General features: G+C 45.7%; 1 protein-coding gene across 1 annotated transcript; it reads left to right on the top strand.

The window, feature by feature from the left end:
• Positions 1 to 13397: 13397 nt before the first annotated feature.
• Positions 13398 to 24616, top strand: LOC107189902. Its single transcript, XM_015578583.1, has 4 exons — positions 13398 to 14966; positions 22316 to 22412; positions 22550 to 22865; positions 23584 to 24616. The coding sequence occupies exons 1-4, from the start codon at positions 14818 to 14820 to the stop codon at positions 24036 to 24038; spliced, it is 1017 nt and encodes a 338-aa protein (XP_015434069.1). The 5' UTR covers positions 13398 to 14817; the 3' UTR covers positions 24039 to 24616.
• Positions 24617 to 26246: the final 1630 nt, after the last annotated feature.

The raw sequence follows: 26246 nt of genomic DNA, 5'->3' as shown, positions 1-26246 counted from the left end.
ACTAATGTTTCGTGGTGTAAAAATTGACAGTTTTGCAGAACTATCGAAGCCAAGGAGGCAGGTGTGTTTCCACGCGATGTGCAAGTAATATCAGAGATAATATTCAAGCGTTGAGAAGGAGCAGCCTTCGCGAGTGTAAGAGTGTGAGTGATCGCGTCCTGCACTTTCCTAAGCACCTGCGGTCTCAAGACGGATCCGGCAGGTGCAAGAAGGATATAAGGAACCCTGAAGAATTTTATGGCAACCCTCGTTCTGCCATTCACGTTTACAGGTAGGCTAACAGAAACCAATAATTGTACAGGGGAACAATCATACATAAAACTGTACCCCTCGTCGTAATGCACGAATCGTAGTCTTTTGTTTGATTTAATTTTAAAAAGAACTCTTGCGATCGTATTTTATGAAATATTCCCTATAACGCTTCGAAGACGCCCATTTTACGGCGATTTTAGGTCTAAGGCGTCATTAGGCGTCATGTGCTATGTGGGTTGGTACTGATTGGACGAGTGAGAAATATTGTACAATACAGAAATAGCGAATCGGTTTTCATGAACATTGTTTCCCCGGGTACTATATAACTTTTGCGTCAGTCTTTATCGCCGGAAAGAAAAAAAAAAGAGACTCGTTAGATCGCCGCCACGGCCTAGCTGGCCAGCTTCCAGAGCACACCGCCAGAGGTCTGTCGTTACGCCGCGGATCGAGCGAGGCCGTGGCGATGGATTTGGTGACGTAAGAGAATAAAACCACCATAAAGGCTTGCTGGTTCATTAGCGCAATAAGAGAGAGCGAGGTTATAATCCATAGTCTGATCTCGGCCTATCCGTGCAGCCTTTAAAACGTGTAAGCTCCGTTGGCACGAATTCGCGATATACAGACTCTTTCTCACCAGGGAACGCACATCGCCGATGAACATTGCGATCACGGTGTGTGGCATGTGTTTCACCATTTATTTCAGCCAACAACCGTTACACGTACTTACGTGCACGTATATATCTTGCTAACAAAAATGTCAATCGATCGTTAAAGAACGCATAATAAACGATGGAACATGTACTTTGAAAATCGTTTCATGTAGTTTTGTTGCGCATGCACGGTGACTACCGGTTCCCGTACTGTTACAAACTTCATATAATTCCGTTTCGATTAATAGATGCTTGTTTATCAGCGGACAGAATATGCATGTATCGCGAAATATTAATGCACACATTATGTAGAAATGACGTTCTCCTTCGGCATTGAATTAATGTTATTATTTTGTCTGTATTGAAGGTTCGTCGGGACTCTGAGATCTTTAACGAGGTCGATCCGTTACCAGGAATCGATCGACGAAGGATAAGCCGTACCTGTACGTTCGTCCAGTCGGTGAGTCAATTTCTCCCGTTCATTTTTCAGTACGTATATTTCTAGAAACACGTTACGGTGGGCAACCGTTAGAGGCCGGTGCTAACGATTTTTCGAGTGTATTTTGTGTTCGTCGAATTATCGACGGGAACACGCCGCGATGTACAGAGGCGTTCGCTGCGTTCAGCGCGCGCGCGCTCCAGTAGTAGCAACGAGAGCAACACGCAGCAATAAGGAGAGATAATATAGTTGACTTCCACTTGGAGAGGTCGGGTAGATAAGGGAAGAGTGAACCTGCGAAATTGACTTTCGTAATTACCGACCGAGAGACTGTATGTTACACATACACCGTAGCTATTCGAGTCAGTGGTATTCGGATCTACAGTCCGTGGACAAAAAATTAGGGCGACCCACAATTTTTCATATTTTTCGCGGTAATCGTAGAATTAAAATTTTATTAACTAAATTTTTTTTATTAACTACTAAAATACATACATATATTAAATACTAAACTACGTACACAATATACAGGGTGTTCCGCTTAAAACAGGCCACCTAAATATTTTCTCTATTTGCGATCATACGAGAAATATGTTTTTCATGGTTTCAAGAGACGAATCGGATGTAAATTTTTATAATGTTAACTTTTACTAAAAATGTTAAATTCACTTATATAATTTAGTGGTGGGGATGAAGTAGAAACTCTCACGAGGAACTTCCTATTCAACTCTCATGGAGCATTTACTGTACATACATTAAAACACGTGTCATTACTTGGACCGTTTCACGGAATCGTCTTCTCTCGAGTTGTTCGAAAGCTGGACCCTGTTTCGGACGGTGTACATGCATAAATATTTAACGATCGTTATCAAAGCCCGGACACCGACGAAGCGACGCGACCCGATGGTTTCCCGCAGGCGCGCAGAGATGAATTGATTTTTAAAATCGGTTCGCTGGACGCCTCTCTCTCTCTCCGGCCAGGCTGCATTCCCATCCACACGCAAAACGAAGATATTGCGTTCGCCCGGTGATCATGAGCCGCCGATGATTCTCGTCGTCGTCGGCGATAAATCGTCGTCGTTGTGCAACGTGCAACGTCTCGTTCGTGCAACGCGAAAGCGAATGCGCTGACGCCTCGCGACACTGAACTCCTTCGGCGACAGGCGCGCGTTCGTGTGACATTCTTTCGTTCAGCGATATCACCTTTGGCCCCTTTTCCTGTGGTCCCGACGGACCAACAACCTCTTTAAGGTGGTTCGTGCAAATTTTTAAGAATTATGAATTTAGTTGAAAATTTAACGGAACATTCTTGAAAGCTTCGACTATCGATTGCTACCAAAATATCGGAAGGTTAGCGATAGAATTATTGAAAAGGAAACGTTAGACAAAATTTCGAAAAAAATTACATTTTTTACCCTTAAGCTTCATATCCTCGCCATTCATATTTTTCCACGTACGTACAACATAGAAGAGGCAGAGAACTTTTGGATCTTACTGCGTAATTCAACGCAGCGTTAACTTCAATTCATTTTCATTAGGTCAATTTTAAAGTCACCATATTTTTGAAAATTTTCCCATAAAGATATCACAACATCGCATATCTTTAAAACAATTGCAAAATAAATGGTTAAAGAATATCTTTTTTAACTGAAACAAAGCTCATTTTTATCAGTTTGTTAGTTCAACAGTTACGATATATTGAAAAAAGTTTGACAATATATTCCAAACAGTTGTAAAATCGGCAATTTAAAAAATGTTCAAAAATCCTTCGTGATACGTTTATATATCTCTAACGACTACGCCATATCCAAGTGTCAACAAAATCCGAAATGTTACTCCGAAAAGTGTCCGTATTTTCGGCGCTGAAAATACGTGCTGCGGAATACTGTACACATGGTCGGCTGGCGAACCGATCGGGAACGCGCGTTATCTTATCATCGGCCAAACAGCCCAACTTCTCCGGTCGAAATGTGTGCCACAGCGTGCAGAACAGATAACATTTCGCCTCGTGGCCAATGAGATTCTATTCGAGATCCCGCTCGGTCGCCGAGTGGAGAAACCAGAATCCGGAATACGAGACACGCGGAATACGATCTCGCGTTCATCTCGATTTCAATTTCTCGATCGCGCGAACGGGCTGCAACTTCTTGCCACCTTGTCATCCTGTCGAACGAGTCCTTTAGTCGGTGACCTAGACATATCCTCTGTATCGCAACCGACTGGCAGAATTTACACACGCACACACACACAATCGTGTTTCGATCCGTTTCGAATTTATGAAACGTGATTCTTGTTCGTTATGATCGTTAAGCTGCGTCTACACTGTATAACAAATTGTTATATAACTTTGCTATATAATATGTTTCTAAATTGTTACAAGATTGTACCTTTTGGAAGAGTGTGTCTAACTAGTTTGTATAACATTTCGCATTTCATTATTAACCCTTTACACTCCGAGCAATTTACCAACCAGCTAAAAAGTGAAGAATATTTTAATTTTTAAATGTATAAAAATACAAAGTTGTTTTTAGACAGCGGCAATATCGGAGTGCAAAGGGTTAATAATGACGTCAGACTTGATGGAACTTGCTATATAACCCGAAAAATGTTTAAATGTTTTTCTTTCTGTTAAAAAGTTTTGTAATTTGCTATGGTATATAGTGTAGATGCAACTTTAGACTGCGGATCCATATGCAAAATATTTTATAGAGTACTTCATAAAGGGAAGAACAGACGTAGGAATTTCTTTCTTCTCTTAAGTGTCTTATTCGATTAAGAATGAGATAGAAAACTCGTTACATCCGATCAAAGTTTTTTTTCTGTCTTTCATTGTATGTTATATAGCCCTATAGCATGAAACTAATCCAGATTTTGTAATATCAGAAATTATTTTCCACCCTTTAACGAATAGTCGAATGTAAGTAAGATTTTTCTTCTCACCGAAAAACAGTTAAAATGCCCGAGGTCTCGATACCGTTATCGCGACAGCTGTTTACCATGAATTACGTACATATTTCACAAGTGCTCGAAATCTGCTCGTTTCAAAAACCATTCGAAAAACAGCGATGGTGGTGGTGATTTTTCAGACAATCTAAGCGACAGTGCTAAGAAGTCCCACATGCACGAAAGTAAAGATAAATATTATACTTTTATGGAATAAAATAAAAATAAACATATAATTATTACACTTTTAATAAGACATTCCATAATAGGTGAAAAAAAAACTTATTTTTCGTTCGTTCGGTATTTCACTAATTTTCAATTATTCCAGAAATAATTTCTTTTTGGGGACTACAGAGAAATGAAGTTTACTAGAGAGCTCGAAAAAAAAGTTATCAATAATTTCTTATTATTTCATACCAAAGACAAGCTCGTCGAGCCACTAATCTGTTCGTAATTGGGTCACTTACCCCATAGAACGAGTCGAATCCACTGATATTTCTGTCGAGATGATCATCGATTTCGCGAACGTGCTCGGTTCCCATACAAGCCGTTCATACGGACTAGGTTCTCGGAGTCGTGGTTCCGATAGGTCAGTTACCAGAGATCCGTGTATCCGGAAGATCCATTTCACTCTCGCGTGAACCGCGCGCGCTTCCCGAAGAAACGAACCGCGGCTGGGTACTGTTGGCCAGAGTTCGGTATAATTTTATTTCGAATAACAGATACCTGGACCCCAGAGCTAGATGTAAAAATTATTTCGTCCGAAATCGTCTAGTTTGTAATACAGGTACCCTCGCGAGCAAACTCGGCTTCCTCTAGGTGGAAAAAGTGAAGTAGGCGAAGGACCTCCTACCATTTAGTTTTGGAAGTTACTGAAATTTATGCCAAATTAACATTCGGTTTAACATTTATTTCACTACTTGAAATAAATTTACTAAATGGTAGGAGACTTTTCTTCTACGCCACTCTTCTCCTAGTGGAAGCCGAGTTTGTTCGCGAGGGTACCCTCAAGGGTATCATACAACACACCAACTGAGAGGGTCACAACTCAAGTCACTATATTCCTGAAGGTACTATACAAACGTTGCATCTCTAGGTGTACGGAATTACAGTAGTATCGCCGGCGATGCATGACGTATGTTGTATAAATCACGTACGTATATATTCTCGCGGTTTGTTTACGAGCTAAGAGATAAGAGTTTGTCCTGGGTCAAGGCTGCTCTGTTGTGTTTTATAATCCAATTCAGATAACGGCAGCATAGTTTCCTGGACCTTGAGCGTGTGACGCTGTGTCGCGGATGGGAAGGGGGGCGGAGAACGAAGGAGGGACACACACGGGTTAAAGAGACCACGACGAACAACTCGTCTCGCGGTGACTCATTTCGCGCACAGCAGTTTGTCAAATCGTCTCTGTGTCTGTCCCCCCTTCCTTCCCTCAAGACCCGCCCCAATTTCCCTCACTTGCCCCTTCCCCTCCCACGGAAACAGACACGGTTATCGTGACTGGGGTAGACTTAAAACGTGCGCACGTGACATTTCGAGTATCTCGAATTAAATTGTAAACATATCGTAGTACAACGGCTACCGGCCCGGCCACGCGGACGGTGTCAATGATCCTACTATTTATTGGATCGTTGCTTACGCACGCCTCTCCGCGCTCCGTGGTATGTTCCGCCGTGTGTGTACGTGTATACGTGTGAACAGCACTCTCCTTCCTCGTCTCACCGTTGTCAGTCGCGATCACGTGGGTCGTTTCGTCTCTGTTAGCCTCTCGATCATCCGAATCTCCTTTCCTAGCCAAATCCAGGGATCATTCAGGTGTAAGCCGTCCGCGTTGAATGACATATCGAGGAAATGCTGGCGAATCACACGATTCGAAAACGTGTGTGAACTCGATGTATCGTCGATTCTATGTACATGTACTCGCGAAACGTTTCGAAGATAGACTCTTGCCGTCACAGAAATAAGTTTTTTTTTGGATATGTTCGACGGACCAGACGGTGACTGTTACCTTTAAACAACACATATTACAGTGAATCCTCGATGAGTGTTCGTGGACGCCTCGGCAGTGATTTCATGTTCAGCGCCGAGGACTCATCGAGGATTCACTGTATCTATCATAAGGCCCAAAATTGCTCACATACGACAAGTGAACGGTAGTGGTCCAAATTCGGCAACCTTCTCCCACGTGTTGCCTGCGTCAGGGGTTGAAATACGGTCGCTCCGTTTCGCTGTACACTTCTCCGTCGAGTGTTCGCCGCGTCGCACGATTCATAGGGGTATAGGTAAACGATGTTCGCGTCCGAGAGTGGGCACGTGCGTCTGCTGCCTCTGCATTCGCGTGTCCGCAGTTTGTGTCGTTGACTGAGGGTGGTAGACGCCGGCGGAGGCGAAAAGGGGGGAAAAGGGTGACGGAGAGGGAGCAGCCACGTGTGAGGACGTACTACGATTTACTCGCAGATCGCTGGAACGTCTTCCTCGTTCCCTCCCACGCCCTCTTTCTCTTTCTCTTCGATGGCTCTCTTTCTTTCTTCTCCACCCCTTCCCCCTATCGCGTACTTCTCTTCCTCATTCTCCTCCTCCCCCTTCTCATCCTTCTCTGCCTTCTCTTCGTTCCTCCACCTCCAACCACCTCTTCCCCCTACCACCGATATTATACTACTACTACTACGAGAGGCGGGGGGAGGGGGGGTACTCCACTTTCATTCAGTCGCTTCTAAAAATAAAGTCCCTGATTCACAATGCATGAATGACAATCACACTGAAAGGAATACCGCCACAGACTTGTAGCCTTTCTCTCTCTCTCTCTCTCTCTCTCTCTCTCTCTCTCTCTCTATCTCCCAATACGCATCTTTGTTGCGCTTTCGATCTTTTGCTCTTGCCTCTTACCGCGCTTGTGTATCCTAGCTCTCTCTTTCTCGTCTCCCTACGATTCTCTCGCGGTGTGCGATCTCTCTTTCGCTCTTTCTACCGTGTTCTCGCTTCATTTTCCAACCTTGTGTTCTCTCCCTCTTTTCTGTCACTCAGTCGCCGACGGTGCCTTTCCTCCTCCCCCGCCCCATGTGTCCGTTACCCCGCCGTGGTGTGCCTCTTGTAAGAGAGTGAAATCTCGGAGTTTCCCCTCGCCTGTTGCGTCGAACTATTGGTTCCGTGTAAATAGATCCCGTGGAAATTCGTAGTACCCATACCCGACGCCGCGGCCTGATCGATTCCAGGAGGTGTTCGATCGACGGGGGATACTTGTTGCTCTGCGGTCGCGTCTGGTATTTACGGATGTGACGAGACGCATCCGTATCCGTCCTTGTCGTTTCGAAGTTTTCCGAGGGATTGAGAAAGGTGAACGATACCTTATATACACGATGTTTCATCTGTGCAATGTACTTTGTGTGATCTATTTTGAATTTTTCACGGTATATAGATTAACAGCGAATATAGCTGTCGAATGGAGGCACAGTGAATCTTCGATGAGTGTCCGAAGGCTCCTCGGCACTGACAAGGAGGGGCCCTGTGGTGTAACGCTGATTTTTCAATAATGTTTAGCACAATGATAGTTTATGAAATAGCTAATGTTCAGTGCCAAGGTTCCTTCAAACACTCATAGAATATTTACTGTGTATGTCCATTACGGAATTAGGAATACTAGGTGATCGGTTAACGAACATAATCCGTTCAAAGAAAATATTCGTATTCTGATCATCGATTTACCATAGTTTTATGGGAATTTGATTAATTCGTTCGGGAAATCCAAAAAATAAATAAGAATTATTGTTAATTCTACGTTTATTGTCCGATTTGTTCGCTATCCGAATTGTTCGGTAACTGATTACCCACTACTATACTTTAGAGAAATTTGAAGCGAGTAGCAAGGTATATTTCGTTGGTCAAGCTTTCCGACTCGAAGCACGGTCCAAGGAGAACTGGTTTCGAAGTCATCATCGTCACCTAGCTAGTTAAGCCTTAAAACCAGCCCAAATAAAAAGCAGACAGTCAAATGTCCCTGGTGATATAGCGAAATGCCGGGACGAAAAATGGAGAAACCAGCCTTGAATTGTTATATCGCGAAGTTTACGAGAGGCATTCACCGGGTTCCAGAATTCGCATTAATTTCGCCGAGAAAAGAAAAACACGAAACGTGTCTATAGAAATCTCCATTTACAGAAAATCAGGCGCGCTCGGAAATAAAACGAGAGTCGCAACGCCGGGAAAACAACGGACGTAGGCAAGAAACGCGATATTTCGGAAAACGGTCGAGTTTTTGTGGATTTCAGTCGAGGGACAGTCAACCCCTTGCGTCCACAGAGTTTCCCTCGGCGATGCTCTCCCCCATGATTATCTCTGTCGCTGCGAGGTCTCTACGCTCTAAAGAGGACTCCGAAGCGCGAGGGAGAGCTCGGCAGTAGCCGAGGAGTGCCTACCAGCAGCTCCGAGCCGCTCACAGCTAAATATATCTCTCTCTCTAGAGTTACCCAAGGTCACAGCGCTCGGATTGGCCCACGATAAAAGCGGAGCTCCGTCCGTCGTGCCTGTCCCTCGGCCGACTGGCCTTATGCTCTATCCGCACACATTTCGCCGCATCATCGTGGCCCACATGTCGCGTTTCGCTCGGCGACAATGTCGCGTATTCCTCGTGTATAGCAGCCGAGCATCCGAACACGTGTTCGTATTGGATGCGGCGATCGTATACGTATACTCTACGCATGCGAACCGTAATTTCAGACGCGATATAGCCGCTCACGGGCTACTATACGCTCCTGTACCTCGTTCTTGCAAATCCACACGGTGATCGGTAACATCACTTAGTATTTTGAAGTAGTTTAAAATAATAATCATTGAAATTGATAAAATTGATAAAATTGATAAAACGTCGGCTTGAAAGCTACACGGAACCCTCGCGTGCACGCCTTTAAAATATAGCTGGGAAAATGATTCATGGTTTTCGATCGTACGACCCAATTATTATTATTAATTTAACAGTTACGACGATGTTTTACGGGGAATGGAAACACGCGTAGCAGCCAGGAGCAGCAAGGATTAAGTAATTAGAGTAGCAATACATATATTTCTATTGTCGCACGTGCTCGTAAGAAATAACGAACCTGGACCCCATAGGCGCGTGACGTTATTACTATTCTACGAACCACGCACACCAGCTCTTCCGGGTAAAATATAGACACATAAGAGAGTGGTGACCTGTTGCTGGCAACAAATAATTAGCTAGTTACGGGTCGGTCTTCGGGAAGGACCGACGGAAAGCCGTAGAATCTTGTAGCAACGTCATGTTCCTTTCCTGTTAAATGGATTACGAATCGAACCACATTGTAACACGCATGTTTAAAATTTGTTCTGTGCGCTCTTCACATTTTTCTCTCAATGTGTCATCCTCTCATTAACATACTTTTCATGCGTGTTCACTGGTGAAACAACGAGGTAGAATAAAACCCGACGCTTTTGAAAACCACTCGTTCAATTTCGAGAGAGGACTGTTCTGCGGTTCGACGCTGCTGATAACAGAACCGAGCCGTGCTCGTTTTACAGCTGAATTTGAGGTTAGGTTATTGTCCCTGGTGTGTGTCCGTGTGTGTGTGTGTGCACGACGGTAAGCATCGATAACGGCACGTTGCAACCGTGTGTCCCGGCAGCGCACAATCTGGCAACCCTGCAGCGGTCGCCAGTGCCGGGGTTGAATTTCAAGCGCCCGAGGGACAGAAGGGGTCGGGCCTCTCTCTTTTGTATAGGGGGCACGAGGACTTCGCCGATGCTCGGCACATAACGGTGAGTTGGACGGCCATGATGCGGGGCTTATAGCCGGCTGCCTGGGTTCTCTCCTGCCTGTGCTAAAGCGCTTCGGAAGAAAACCGGCCTTTCTCTTCGTCTTCCCCTTCTGTCTGCCCCTCCCCCCAGCCCCTGTAACATTACCCGCGACTCGTTCTAGGCGTGTACGGGGTTGAGTTCCAGTAATCGCTCGTTTCTCACCACCGAATATTCCCCCGCGTATTAATTACGAGATTCTCCACCCCCCCCCCCGACGGACATTTAAAATCGCGGTAAGCGGCACATTCGCGTGTCCACGTTGCAGCGAAATCGAAACTGTCGAGATATCTCGAAAGTTTATTTTCCGTTCCTTTATCGGTAAACGTAGGAATACAATAGTTCCTTTTATAAATGAGTATTTTTTACGAAATTGTTTGAGAATTTCTGCGCAAGTAAACATTTCTTGGAACGCAGCACAGTCGGTTCTGACCGTAAGGCCAACTGCAATCCAACCCCCAACACAGGGTATCCGACTACCTGGCACACCATTGTACACGCGCGCATACCTGCCGAAGCTTTAAATTCCTGGTTCGACGGTCTCGACCCTACGATTTTCCAAATTCTTGGCATAAACACGAATCCCCTGGCAGACCTTGGAGAGGATATTGCAATCGAGAAGGACACCGATAAAATTCTGAACGTAAACCCCCACCCTGTTTCATTTGAGAGAACATGAAATCCATGATAAGTGCTTTTGAACGCGTTACTAGCGTCGCGTCGCGTCGGATCGAACGTCGAACGCAGCGTCGAGCCAACAACGTTCTCCTCGCGCCGCTTAACTTGTGAAACGTGTCAGAATGAAAAAGATGATAAGAAATTCTGCATTTTCCCGGTATAGATCTCCGAATTTAGCAATCCAACCGGTGATCCGAAAGTTTCGCAAAAGATTCTCGGTAAGTTTGTTCGTTCCTTGCTGTTGCAAGGAACAACGACAATGGAAAGTTACCGAAGCGCAAGCGCTCGCTCGGCACTTTCCACCGACTACACACAGCCGAGGGACTGGCAGTTACATGCAGGGTTCATGTCGGTGGTGGTGATGCTGGCATTGGTAGTGAGGCGTTCGCTACGGTACTCGTTGGTTGGTGGCGGAGCGAGATCTCACGACGATACACGCTGCGCACACGGCACACACACCAGTATCATCGACCCAACACACACACACACACAGACGTGAGACTGATTATATGCCAACGCGCTCTACCACACAGCGTAGCATGCGGTACGTATAGGCGTATGCCGCGCGCTCATACAAAGACGCCCGTTTTCTCACGTGGCGAACACACAGCGCAAGCGGGCGGACGAACCCTCGCGCGAAATACACGTGTATGTGTGTTTAGCAAAAGTTTCGAAGGAAACAGTCCTAAGTTTCCCGGGTACTTGCAATTTTGCCACGACGGTCACAGACGCTAGGAAGAAAGAAACGAACGAATAGGAAAGTTGACAACTTACGAGCCACAAAGGAAAATGGGAACGAAAGAAATTGAAATGGCATCGGTGTGACAACGATAAATCTAAAGATTCGAATAAGAAATTTTCCCCGAAATTTTTAAAGGCGTTGGCGAAATGCTTTTAGAAATTGTGGAATTTCTTGAAACGTAATCGCTCTGACGGTTTCGTATTTCCTTAATCGTGTTTTCAACTAACAGCTTCGCGGAACGAGCGTCCGTTAAGCCCGCAAGCACGAAGCTAGAGCGCGCATGCCGTGCCGTTTACAAAATTGTGAAATCGTTTCGCAACGGCCCCGACATCCGCCTCGCGATCTTCCTCCGCAGCCATAAAAAAAACCCCTCTCCTTTCACTCGATCTACATCCGTGCAATCGTCATCCTTCCGGGGAGATTTCAAACCTCGTAGGGCTTTTTCAAAATGTTCATGACACGAGGGTTGCGGGCTCTCCCTCTCTCGTCGCATATGCCCTTTCGTACGTGTTCGTCGTCGTGTTCGTCGAGCCACTTCTGGCATACACGTATTCGTAGACCGTGACGTGTCGCACACACAAGTTTCGCTCCGCGTATTACAAACCCCGTCTCTACCCACACGGTTTAACCTTGTGGCGTATAGAGCGACGGTGTTCCCCACCGCGTATAGAGGCTCTGGCGCGTCACACACGATCACGATTCACGTATGTGTGTACACACAGTGCCGTGTGTGCCAGCCGTGGTACGGCACCACTGGCACTGACGCGCCTCTACCCCCAGCTTTAGCATCGATTTCCAGTCGGACGACCCAGCGCGATCGAGCGAACGGTATATACGCGCCTTCACGAGAGGAAGGTATCGAGCGTTCACCATCGCTCGTGGTGTAGTCCCACGAAGGGAAGGGTCGCGCGAGAAATCGTACACACCATTGATCTGCCTCTTCGAAAAGGAGAATATTTTGGCATTAATCATACATGTGTAATAAAAGAGTCACGAATCATTGTGTGTGCGCGCTTCTTCTTTCGTTTTTCATATTAGACAGAGACAGATCGATGAAGTTCCTAACCGTGTAGAGGGAGAGAAAGGCGCACTGAACGAAGCATGAGAGAGCGAGCAAGAGAGAGATGATCGAGTGGGAGCAAATAGCGCGTAGAGGGGAGAAAGGGTCGGCCGCTTGGCGGGTAGAGGCCGAGCGCGTCCCGTGGGGGGGGAAGAGGAAAAGGGGACGCGAGCAGAAGGCAGCGAAGGCGCTGCCCTCAGTCGGTCGTCCGCTTCACTACAGTCAGCACAGAGAGGAGAGCGAGCGGATTGACTATACCGTGGTCCCTTGCGCACTGCTCCGTGTTCCCGTTTTTCGAGCGAAGGCTTCGAGCTTCGTTCTGCCCGCTCTTTCGTTCGCTCAGTCGGTCGTATGCGCGCGCGCAATTGCACGTATACCGTCGTATTGAGAGAAACAGACAGACAATAGAGAGAGAGAGAGAGAAGTCGTGCAGAGACAGGCACGCGTAACATAGCATCGAACGTGGTGATATTCGTACGGAGAGAAAGAGAGGGACGGTCGTGCAATAAAGGATAATCGTGTCCGTTTTTTCGCGAGGGAAAAATAGAGACGGCGATTTTACATCGCTGTTTCGCTTCGTCGTTTTATTGTCATCACCGTGTGCTCGGTTCCGTCGATGAAACCGTCAGCAGTATTTCGTCGACATTCGAGCGTGAACATTTCCTGCTGTACACGAAGAAGACACAGGAACGTTTCCATGGGATCAGTCGGTACAGCGTCTCCTGGCAAGCGGGTGGATCAGAGACGTTCGTGAGTAAATAAAGGGAGAAAGGGGTACGTGTGCCCCCCGACCGTGGAACGGAACGCCGCGCGTGAATAGTCCGTCGCGGCAGACGATCGAAGTACGGCGAGCGAGGAACCGTGTGTATTCCGTGAGGAGTTCTATCGGTAGATCGGTGCATACGTGCGTGTACGGACGGGTCCGACGGTGGGGGTAGACCGTCCATACTTTGTGTGAACATCCGGCGGGGAATCCGCACGCGTTCCCGTACATCCGAAGTTCTGTCGGAGAGCGAGGGAAAAAATAAAAAAGAGGAAGGGTCTGGCGCCGAAAGAAACACAACTCTTGAGAGACCGGAGAGAAGGTTCTTTGCTGTTCCCCGACATTCGTATCTCAGAAATTCTCGTATTTATCGTGTATCCAGAAGCTTGAATCGCAACTCGCCCGTACCACTGTAAACGCATTGTTGTTGTCATTGTTGCTCCGTTTTTCGTATCGTTGATCCCCTCGTGCGTGGCCGAGCGAGAGTCGCACGCAACGGTTGAAATTTTCGGGTACAAATAATAAGGGTGGTGGAAAGAGGTGGAAGGACGTGACAAGCTATAGAGAGAGAGAGAGAGAGAGAGAGAGAGAGGGAGTGATAGAAGAACGCAGAGAGGGGGAACCTATCAGAGAGGAGAGGAGTCAGAAACACGCCGAGCAGTGCTGCTACCTACAGGCGACGTCGAGTCGCGCTCCCCACCCGGGACAGTCGAACGAGGTCCGAAGGCGAGTTCTCGGCGTGTAACTACGGTGATTTTCCCTTACGAGAGTGTACGGACGAGACCTCGTAGCTCTGCGAACCCGTACCTTGTACCGCGCATAAACGTAGCCACAGTGCGCTCGATACCGTGGTAAATATCGTCCTAGATCGTCTCGTCCTTGGACCGCGTGAAGAATATACCCTCCCCGTTGGACAAGGAAATCGAAAAAAACAGCTAAAGGAAGAAGGAGACGGAACGTCAGACTACACACAGTTCAAGAGAGACCGAGAGAGAGAGAGAGAGAGATCAAGAGACTGTGTGTGTGTGTGATAGTAAACGTCTGCTCTTTGTACGGACTGGTGCTATCGTCAACGTCGGTCGGTCGCTCCTCCTGTACAGCAACGAACCGTGCGTGCGTGCGCCGATCGCGAACGAGAGACGCGTCCCACGCGTGTGTGTCGCGTATCACCGCCGCCGGTGAAACCAAGAGAATTCGAACGAGGCAGAGGGTAAAATAGGATTTCTCGCGTGGTCGGTCCTCTCCAGAGGCACGCGCGGAGAGGGGTACCGCGAAGGAGCGAGAGAGGGAGACAACGAAAGGAAAGGAAAAAAGGAAGCGAGAGATTACCCTGCTCTCGACGAAGACAGGAGAGAGGAGAGTGGGCAGAAGAGGAAGCGGGACAGAGCGCGTCGCCGGGCGAGCAACGGAGACGGGTAGTGGTGCACGGAGGCGCGTCTCTGCTGCGCCCTGACGGCCATTCCTCGAAGCGCAGTTATCACAATGGCTTCCGTGAAAGACACAGCGACTTTCTTCGCGGAGGGCACCGCGAGTCAGTTCGAACACGTACTGAAGCTATATCCGCAGGCACTCCGACTGAAGGCGGATCGGAAAACGAAAAAACCCGAGGAGCTGATCAAGTTGGACAACTGGTAAGTCGTGATTACAGCCTTCTGGTATATACACCGTCGACATAATACGCCCGATACACACTCGGGGGCCCTCCTTTTCAACGGACGGGGCTTCCAGCGCACACGGGCACACCACACGGGACAATGAACCCGTGGCGCGCCAGTTGGCCACCACGTACCCACCGTGAGCCGTCCTACTATGTTTGTATGTGTGTGTGTTCGTGTGTACTTACCCGTATGGCCCCCTCGCGAGACTAGCTACAATTCCAGATAGTATATTTACTCTCTCATGTTGCCCAGTGATCGACGACGATCGCCGCGGAAAAGAGGCGGTCCGTTCGAAAATTGTTCGTGGGGACCATCTCTCGTTTCGACTATCCCCCTCCCCCCGCCTATAGAATGATTTCGCGCGTCACGTGGTGTGACATATATATACACACACACACACACACACACCACCAGACGGCTGGAGGCTCTTGCTACTATGCTTCCGCTCCGAAATTCCCTCTCTTTATCCGGGTTTCATTTCTTTGGAATTTCGAAAGTTTCCGAAGGTTGCCCGAAGCGAGATCCCTACCAACCAAGGAACAGTTTCCGTTAAAAATTTTCTGCCAGCTCATCGAGGAAGTCTCTCGGCGTTGCCGTTACGGGCGCCCGCGGTTGCCCAGAAATTCGTGTTTCCCCAGTGCTCTTTTTCCCTGTGGTGACACACACGGGTGACTGGGAACATTATCGTTCCCGCTCCCCGTGAATTATTAGAAAGAAAGAGACACACGGGCAAGAGAACGCGGGGTCGTCGTCTCGCCAGATTTTTCCGACGTTTAGGTCGATAGCAAAAGCGGATTTCGGTACGTCGGTCGCGCTGGCAACGGTGCCAGTGAAAGAGGCGACTCGCCGGCGTCGCTTTCACGGCGTCGCACCACCACCTTTCATCGGCACTAGTTTCCTTCGGACACGATTAACGAAACGAACACCTTTCTCCACTCTTGTTTTCGAACGATGCTTTTTCGGCACGATCAACGATGGGAATCGGTCGGTCCGGTTCCTCGCGAAGAAAGGTAACCCCGATTCGGAGCTTATGCCCTACGCTTGCAAGCTCCCGAACAAAGAGAGCACTATCTCGAAAACCAGAGGAGATACATGAAAACTTCTAATGGATGAGGTTTGCGGTTTTTTTATGTAGAATAATATGGTGCTAACAAATTGTCCAAAATATAACTTGTTTATAACAATAAAATTTCGGATCGAAACTTCGAGGGGTGGTTTCATCCCTTAAAGTCGCGTCTCAGCCGATAAAAAAAAATACGTATCCCTTATTTTTGACTGTTTAACAGACATACGAAGTTTCATCGAAATCGGAGGGAGACACTTCGGTGCCTCCCTTGTGAGTGTGTAGCGTTTTTCAACAATCTTCTCCGACGGCACATCGGTTCACCACGAAAGAATCACCGATTCTGGTGTAGTATTTCGCGAACGCATTCAAAGATACCCTAAATACACACAATACATAAAGAAACATTCGAATAAAAATATCACTATCGATTCTGTGCGGTGCGCGTCAGTAGAATCATACGAACTGATCATTTTTCGCGCCCTATTTTCGTAGCACCCTGTACATTGGAGAATTTAGGCGAAACCGTGTCGAATGGAACGTGTTTGACGAATTCGGGCGCGAGATTTCGTGTGCTCGGAACGATGAGTAGAAATTTATTAACGGGGAATATCCGATTTGGACGTCTATTCGACCGAACTGGGGGAGCAGTCTGGCAAACTCCGAAATTCTCGCAGAATATAACCAGATAGTTCCCCTGACGCGGAGATCCGTGGACGGCGACAACGAGGTTTTCGCGGCGCGAGCTTCAATTCCACTGGCGTCATGTCTCTGCCTTAATTAATTAAAGGCAGGTTCGAGTCTCGTTGAATTCCGCGTTAAGGCTTTTTCAGTCTTTCCGTCGTGACGAGGCAGCGCGCGGAATCGGGCAATCAATAATGGAATCTTTTTTCCCCTTACCGATCGCGTTTTACCATTTAATTATTCATTCTTCGTTAGAGGAGCGGCTCTCTGGCCTCTTTACTTTATTTTTTTTTCTTTTTTTTGCAAACTGGAATCGATTCCTTTGCGATCAATCGTGCTTCCGCTGCAATCTCCACGAATGATCGAGCGGTCGATCGATCGATCCCGGTGAATGTGTAATTGTTGCAGAAGTATGCTTTCAGAGAACGCGTTCCAATCCGTCTGGGAAATTGAAACAGGGGATTTTTAGCGAGTTTCTGCATGTATAACGATCCATCCGATCGATGTCATTAACCCTCTTTCAGTCCCACTATTGCCGCATGACTGGGTCTTTTAAATTACGAAATAAAATATTAAGATCGTGTATTTTTTTCATATCTGTGGGCACTTCACTTTTTGAAGTAACATTTCGGATTTTGTTGACAGTTGGATATGTTTTAGTCTTTAGCGATATATAAACGTATCTCGAAGGATTTTTGAACATTTGAGAAATTATTGATTCCACACCTGTTTGAAATATTGTGTCAACCTTTTTTCAATAAACCATAACTGTTGAACTAACAAACCGATCAGAATGAGCTTCGTGGATGCCTATAGTAGAGACGTAAGGGCACTTAATAAAAAATATTTTTCAACCATTCATTTTGTAATTGTTTTAAAGAAAAGCAATGTTATAATAACGGGACACTATCTAAAAATGAAAAAAAACATGAGGATATAATCCTATTTGTCCTCTGTATAGGCAAATTTTTTCAAATATGGAGACTTTAAAATTGGCCATATGAAAATTAATCGAACTTAACGCTGTGTCGAATCACACCGTGCGATTTTGCGTAGATTGCCCCGAGAATATCTTATTAGCGCGCACGACCGCGAATTCTCGTTTTTTCTCTTTTTGTTTTCTTTTTCTTTTTGGCGTATCGGGGAGTACTTTACGATCGTTTATTTTTCCGATGCTGTAACGACCGGTTGTGTAACTCCACGTGTTTCTCCGTGGTCGACGGAATGGTCTCACCTCGGTGAGGCAGTCCTTCCTTTTTTCTTTTCCCCACGTTGTAACGAACGGACGGCTCGTAAACGTCTGAACGTCAGCCGACAGTCTCTTAAATGGGATAGACGCGTGTATATACATACACCATTGAAGAGCTCGTATGAACACGTAGCTTTGCTTTCCGATAGAAACGATCTTGGATATTAAAAGTTGATCGTTCCTTTTGACAAAATACGAGATAATTTCTGTGTTAAAATATATATTTCTTTCGGCCATTTTGCGTGTTTCTGTACACACGAATCGAGCCGTGCTCGGAGATGTTTGTTCGACGCGTTAGACTTCGCTGAATCTATCGTATGTTTCTTCGATTAACGCCCTCGTACGCGACAACTGTTTAACCCTTTCAAATCTGTACAGTTTCACGCAAGCCTTAGGTACAGTGTGTTGCAGATCCATATTTTTTTATAAATATGAATTCGTGTTCGGAACGGTTTTAGTAGGTCTAGTAAATTCAAGAATAACGAACATTTTTTGTAAAAAAAATGTGTAATCAAACATTTTTGTTACTCTTGAAAGAAAATTCAGGTCCAAAAGGGTTGATCTCATTAACTACAGAAATTTCGGTAAACAAACCAACGACCTAGACCAGCCAGGACACACTGGCTTTACGATTTTCCGGCGATCTTTTGTGCGGTTCATATTTTCGCTGATACGCACCGGTTCGTCACGACGCGACAACGAAAACATTTGGGTCGCGAGCGGCCAGGGCAAAATCGAATGTCGGCCGACGGCGGGCTGTAGTATTCCATACCCCGTGGTCGTGGTGGTTCGGCGATTCTTGACGCTGATCCACGATCCCCGATAAATCGGCCGAGTGTGTGCCCGTTCCGTTCCTGCGACCGCGTGCGCCGAATTCAAGGCTTCCCTCGTCCGCGAAAACAGGAAATCGTAAACCGCAACAACCGTCCGCGGTATCCTGTAGATTTTGAAAAGCTCTCTATCTCGGTTCGCTTTCGCGCATTCAACTATTATAACTCCGTTACGGGTGAACGGTACTTTATATGTATACAGTAGATCCTCGATTAGTGTTCGAAGGCTTCTCAGTACTGACAAAGAGATGTTTTCATGTGTAACGCTGACTTGTTAATGAGGTTTAGTAGAGTGATAGAGCTTGGAATTTTGAAGCTAATTATGTTAGTTTATGAAATATTTAATGTTCAGTGCCGAGAAGCCTTCGAACATTCATCGAGGAGTTAATGTATTGAGATATGTAATGGTTTATTCGTAACATCCGACAAGGAAAGGACCCCAACTGTACCAGTTTGAATTTCGGATGAATATTTGAATATATTCGAATACTCTGAATAATCCGTATACTTTGAATATTCGAATACTCCGAATACTTGGAATATTCACGACAGTCCTAGTAGGAATTCGTGTACCGAAACGTTTGACGACGCTCGAAAAGCCGAGAGATGAGGTTGTAGGAATAGGAGAGACGGGTCTTCAGGTTCCCTTTTGGAACTCGCAAAATATGGTGCTTTTAAAGGCATCGTGGGGGGCGAAATGGAAAAGGTAGAAAGAATCACGGTAAAAAGTGGCGTGGAAAAATAAGCCTGGTAAAGTTCTCGCGAGTCACAATCGCAGGCTGAAGCGCGCGGCGATTGTGTCAAGGTTGTTTTTGCGTTGTGTTGCGTTGCGTTTCATTTCGTTGTGTCGTGTCGCGCGCGCGGCACCGAGCGCCTCTCGAAATGGTTGCGCGAGCGGCGACCGGTCTGAAAAGGTTTCGACGCCGTTCTCAAAAGAAACCGGGCTCAAAGAACGCACACGGTTAGCCACTCGACCGAGTGTTTTTCCGACTTTCTGTGCGGGACAATTTTTCTGAAGTTTCACCCCCTTCCCCTATTATTTTTGTCGCACACTTTCCAATTTAGTCCCGGGGAATTCAGCCGAAATGCTTATTCGGCACTTGTGTTTCCCTTCACGAAGTAAAGGACAGAATTAAGTACAGAAGGAATTGCAGTTTACAAATCTAAATTGTTTACGATATTACAAAATATTTCAGACGAAAGTTAAATATTAAATCGTGTCTCCCAGCGATTCGAATCGGGGTTCTGGAATCGCGTTCGATGCTTCGTATCCGCGGATCGATTGAAGCCAATTAACAGCGATGGAACATACTTTGCATTCCCTTGGTACTTACTAGTTTTTTTTTTCTCTTCTTTCTTTCGCCTTTCTGTTCGGCGCCGTATAAAGACAGGTAGAATTTCGCTCGCTGTGAAGCTGTGTATTAAGCTGCGTCTACACTATACAACACGTTATATAGCAAAGGTTCTATAACTTGTTTGAAAAACAGAAAGTAAAATATTATGTAACATGATGTTACATAATATTTTTCGTGTTATATATAAATAGCAAGTTATATGTTATCCATCAAGTATGATCGCCCTTACTAATAACGAGATGCGAAATGTTATATTTATGTTATGTAACACTGCTTCGCAATATAGTGTAGACGCAGCTTTAGAATCAATGGTGCGGGGCGGGGCTTTGAAAGGGCTGGAATTCATTTTTTAATTTTTTAAAAATCACTACTGTACACGCACACACACAAGCGAAGAAAATCCAGTGAGACATTGTTATTAAGTGCACGCGAAGCTATTTCGGTCGAGTACTTAAATACGTTTGGAAAGTCGGCGATTCCTTTAGATTCCGGTGAATTACAGTCGCGATGATATCGAGCAAGCTTTATTTTGCCAAAAAGAGGATCATTTGCGAGCTTATCTTTCGTAGCTTTATTGCGCGCGGGAAAAACCCCTTGGAGAGTTTTGGCGCTGCAGGTGGAATCGAGTAGTACACCGAGCTTTACCAGTAATAAAAGAATTCTAATCTTGGCGTATACATATATATATATATATCCAGATTTTTGCCTGTAACGAATAGCATATTTTCTGCGATTGTATTTTCTCGGTATCATCCATTATTTCCCCAAGTAAATTACTCCTACAAATCTCCGTTCATTAATGGATCATTCCACGTGCAATCGGACACTTTTTGGAGTAACAATTCGGATTTCGTTAACACTTGGATATCTGTAGTAAAGAAATTTAAAAAATAATTTTTAATGCGTACTTACTATCTGAAAGTTATAAGTGCTCCAAATGATGCCCCTCAACTCTCTACGGTACAAAAAATCGGTCATTCCGTTAAAAAAAATCAAGCAGATCTTAAAATCTTTGAAATGCCTCCACCCACAAAAAGGCACGTGCCTTATAAGATGTGCCCCTTGATGCCATTTAATTTCCATACTTCAAAAATTTTCATAAAGTATACCGTTAAGTCATAATTCGATGTGATCAAGTTACCTGAAGACACCCTGTATATTATTCAAATAAAATTGAGCCGAATTCTGTTTCGGAACACCCTGACATAATTACATAGTTCGTACACAGGTCGCGTGGTTTCTTCCGAAGACAAGCGCGCGCGTGCTCGTAATTCAAGGAAACACGTGACTCGTAAGTGTCGCGTTATGTATGAATGAAATACAAACTATCCGCAACTAAGTTTACCTCCTCGGCCGGCGAACAGCTGATCTCGACACGACCTCTCCGAAAGCACTTACCTACATATAAAATATGTGTGTGTATTTCTCTGTCGCCCTCACTGGCGCAGCCTCAGCTCCAGAGAACAGAAAGACTCACCCCCCTCCCCCTGTGTGTCGATGACCCGAAGAATGGGGACAAAGGAGGAGAGGGGAGAGGAAAAAAAAAGGAAACGAAGAGGAGACGTTACCTGAACCTCAAGACGTTTCGAGTAAACGAGACCAGATTCTTGTAGAAGGGTGGAGGCACCAACACCTAAATGTGTGCGTGTTCGCCCTGTTTCCTTCAGGCTGTTCCAGCTCTTTAAATCCTCTCGAATGAATCACACGAGTACACCGAGCGTTTCCGTGATCCGAAACTGTTTAAATTGAAACCAAAGAATAATTATTCGTTATTGTTCCTCGTCGATACACGATCTGTCCCCCTCGGGAATCGAGTACAGTAAATCCCTCGATGAGTGTTCCAAGGCAGTGATAATTTTATTCGAATAAAAGCTGCAGTACTTAAAGCCTTAATCCTGAGCTTGAAACAGTTAATGAGATTTATAATAATTCGAATTGAATTTCTACGTTTGAATGATGAGAAATGACGAAGTACTTTTCTCTTTTATCTTTTACTCGTTATTCGAAACTCTTTATCCAGATAATGAGTTTGCTTATCTCTGATTTTAACGAAGATACATTTGGTTAAAGAACGTTTATTACTTGTATTTGCTTGCATCCGTTCATCCCTAACCGTATCCGCGACTGCTTTCTGTTTGCAGGTATCAGAATGAGCTTCCAAAGAAGATCAAGTCACGTGGCAAGGACGCGCACCTCAATCACGAGGAGCTGGTGCAAACGATGAAATGGAAGCAAATAGTGAGTACAAGTATATTCTGGCGAATTTTTCGTCGAGAAGAAAGCAATTTTTCTGTTTCCCCTGAAAAGGGATCACGTAGCAGCGGTTTCTTTCTTTTTTAACCGAGGACGATTTTGTCCGATTGTTTTTTTTCCAGCGCGGAAAGTTCTATCCGCAGCTGTCCTACCTGGTCAAAGTGAACACACCCAGGGCCGTGATGGCTGAGACGAAGAAGGCGTTCAAAAAGCTTCCGAATCTTGAACAGGCGATCACCGCTCTCTCGAATCTGAAAGGCGTCGGCACCACGATGGCCTCGGCTCTCTTGGCCGCTGCGTCGCCGGAGAACGCGCCGTTCATGGCGGATGAATGCCTAATGGCGATACCGGAAATCGAGGGCATCGATTACACCACCAAGGAGTACCTAAACTTCGTCCAGCACATTCAAAACACCGTCGAAAGGCTGAACAAACAGAGTGAGTGTCTCCTTTGAGACTAGCGTTCTCTTCACGCGTATATTTAAAAGACAGATGCATTTACCTTGAAGAAACTTAAGGTCACTTTGCATTTAAAACGAAAAGATAATGAAAATGCTATATAATTCCTTAAAACGTTTTTTTTTATGCAACTAATAGGTAATGAGTTATTTTAGACAGTACAGTAAATCCTCGATGGGTGTTCGAAGACTCCTCAAACAAGTAGTTTAGCGCAGTGATAGACCTTGGAATTCAGAAGCCAATGATATTTGTTTCAGTCGCATATCGTCATTAGTTTATGAAATATTTAATGTCCTATGCCGAGGAGCCTTCACTCATCCACGATTTACCGCAGTTCTTATTGACTCACCCTGTATATAAATAACATAAATCTTCGAAATGTATTTATTAAATTTTCATTACAGTCTCGGCAGTCGGAGTTGCAATATTTTCGAAATTTTATCGACACATCACTTGATAAACTAATTCTTCTAACGTCATACAGAAAAAGCTCGCAGTCGTTTGGTCCAATTTCACGAAATAGTTGTTCCGTTCTAAACAGTGTAGAAAGAACTTCTTCGACTGACTGTAGTATCCGCACAAAGGAAAGTGTAGATTTCTGTTAGCTGTGTATTTCCATCATCGTTGCGGATCGTCCGCGGATCGCGTCTTTAATCCAGTCCCGTCGTTCAAATTCCGATCCCCGTCTCGTTTGCAGCGTCGAACGGCAAAACATGGAGTCCCCACAGGGTGGAGCTGGCGCTCTGGACCCACTACGTCGCGTCCGAGCTGAAGCCCGAGCTGCTGGACGGGATCCCCGGCGCCACGGAGAACGGGAACTCGCATCCGCCCAGCAACGGGGAGGCAACGGAACCGTCGGACGACAGTAATCAGGATGTGGCGGTGGTGAACGGCAAGGAGCCGGGCAGTATCGATCCGGCGGCCATCGACGAGAACAGCACGACCACGTCGTTCACCGAGGACTCGATGGACAAACCGGCGACACCGATCACGGTCGCGGTCGCCAGCGAGGACACAAACGATTCGCTGGCGACGAACGACAACGAGGACAGCAACAACACACCGCGGCCGACCGACAGCGAGGAGGACACCGAGGACTCGCAGGACGTGCAGGACGCGCAAGAGCCGCCCACCAAGAAGAGCAAGAAGTGACCCACCACTAATCAGGGTGCCACGAATACGAGCAACAACGTCACCACCACCGCCCTCGTGTCGGCCGCCAATCTAACGCTGATCGCAGCGAGGCGTCTTAGAACAACCGCGCCGCCCAGGATCACCGACGTATATATATATATATATATATATATATTATATATATTCAGGGTCCGTGGACACAGACAGTAGACCCTGTTTAGCTACCATCGCGCACCATCACGATCGTTTCTTGATAATTCTCTCCTTCGCCTCCAGCTCTTATTTTCGTCTCCTCTTCCTCTATCTCGCTATGTCTCTCAATTAACTCCACCAGTCTCTTTATGCTCTCGGTTCCTCTTCACGGTATTCACACGAATATTCTCTGCACTTTCCTCTCTTTATTCTCGTACCTCCGTAGGCACTCTTCACCGAGATATTTCGTTGTGAAATATCATTAACCTCGTAACACGATGGGCTTTTATGCTTTTTTTTTTTTTATAGATACATCGGGCTCGATTTCTGGCAGAAACAAGGGGTAAAGCTCTCGACTACAACTGATCTTTTGGAAAATTGAGAGATTGTTTCTGTTCTTTTTTCTTTTTTTTTTTTGTTTCCCCTCGTTCGCTCGACTTTGTCTCCGCTTTATTATACGTTCGTTCGTGTGTTGCATGTTCGCGGGTCATCGTTAGGCTGTAGCTTTTCTCCGACGGATTTGAATGCGTGGTTCAACGTGTACGACGCTGGAAACGGTTCTTATCGAATGAATTTCGGTTCTTCTTATTCTTCGTTCGTTCTTCAATGGTTTTGACAGAAGAGACAGATACAACGGACACACGTACACGCGACTTGGCGGAGCTTTCTCGCTTTTTTCTACCGCGGCGTAACACTTAGGAGGCCAACGTCACACGGATATTAATCTCTGTTCACGGTTCATCCGAAACGAGGCGATCTCGATGCTGCCCTATTTCAGCGATCCGTTCCCCCCCATCTCCCTTACATACAAAATGCTCCTTATTTCAGCTTTTGTCACACGGTGTAGCGAAACGACCGTAGCCTTTATCGACAAGAACGATAAATATCATTCCTTTTTACCACGATCTGTACCGCGTGTTCAAGGCTGCCGATATATGAATTATTAGACGAGCGCGGTGATTTCGAATAGACACCGAGAAAAACACGTTTGACGCGCTTTTTGTCGGGTATACACTCGCGTTAAGCATTATAATTGCGAGCGGTGCGCGAAGCGAAAATGTTGGTAGTGTGAGAGAAAGATAGAAGAAAGCGAGAGAGGGAGACAGAAAGAGAGTTTGAGCAACTGATTTCGCGACCAGCAAGAGAATTACCGGGCGGTATATCACCGAACACACAATGATAATATTAATATTAATAATAATAATTATTATTATTATAATTATAATACAGAATCATTACCATAATTTATATACCTAAACGAGAAAACTGCATGTCCAGTGCGATGCATGAAGCAAAACCAAATACCTTGTAAGTAAACGAACCTTTAGAAACAAATAAAAGTAACGCTTTTTTGAGTCCACCAAGAACGAGAGAACGAGTGGTATAGTGTCGACAGAGATTTACAAATATACATGAGAGAGAGAGAGAGAGAGAGAGAGAGAGAGAGAGAGAGAGAGAGAGAGAGAGACAGACAGACAGACAGACAGACAGACAGACAGACAGACAGACAGACAGACATACACACTCATAGCGCATACACAAAGTGAACATCTAAAACACACGGGGACGTATATGTTTATTACGCGGGAAGAGGACGCAGAAACCACCATCGTTGCTGCGTCCCCGCGGTTTTCATGTACACGGATTCAACTAGTATTTTTGCATTAATCAACCGGTTATTACTGATACCCGCGAAGGAAACACGAAAAAAAGGATAGAACAACGATCGACAAAGTGGGAGAGACTTGAAACGAAGCGACAACGTGTTCATTCTATACGATGATCTAAAATACGAGAAGAAACCGCGAGCGATCGTAAAGAATACGCAATTATATAAAGGTATAAAGGATGGAACTCCGAGATCGATATAGGTGAAACGCGAACAGGAGAGAAAGAGGGTGAAAGGGAAAATATTGGGAGCGTGCAAAAGACTGCCTGTGTTCGAAAGAGAGAGAAAGAAATGGAGGGAGAATGGGAGAGAGTGAACGAGAACGGTACAGAAGACAAACGAGGAAAAGAATAGCCACTATAGCT

The sequence above is a fragment of the Dufourea novaeangliae genome, unplaced genomic scaffold (assembly GCF_001272555.1).
Source record: "Dufourea novaeangliae isolate 0120121106 unplaced genomic scaffold, ASM127255v1 scaffold175, whole genome shotgun sequence".
In the NCBI taxonomy this organism is placed as follows: domain Eukaryota; kingdom Metazoa; phylum Arthropoda; class Insecta; order Hymenoptera; family Halictidae; genus Dufourea; species Dufourea novaeangliae.
Note: the sequence above shows the minus strand (reverse complement) of the source record. Positions and strands in the feature narration are given on the sequence as shown.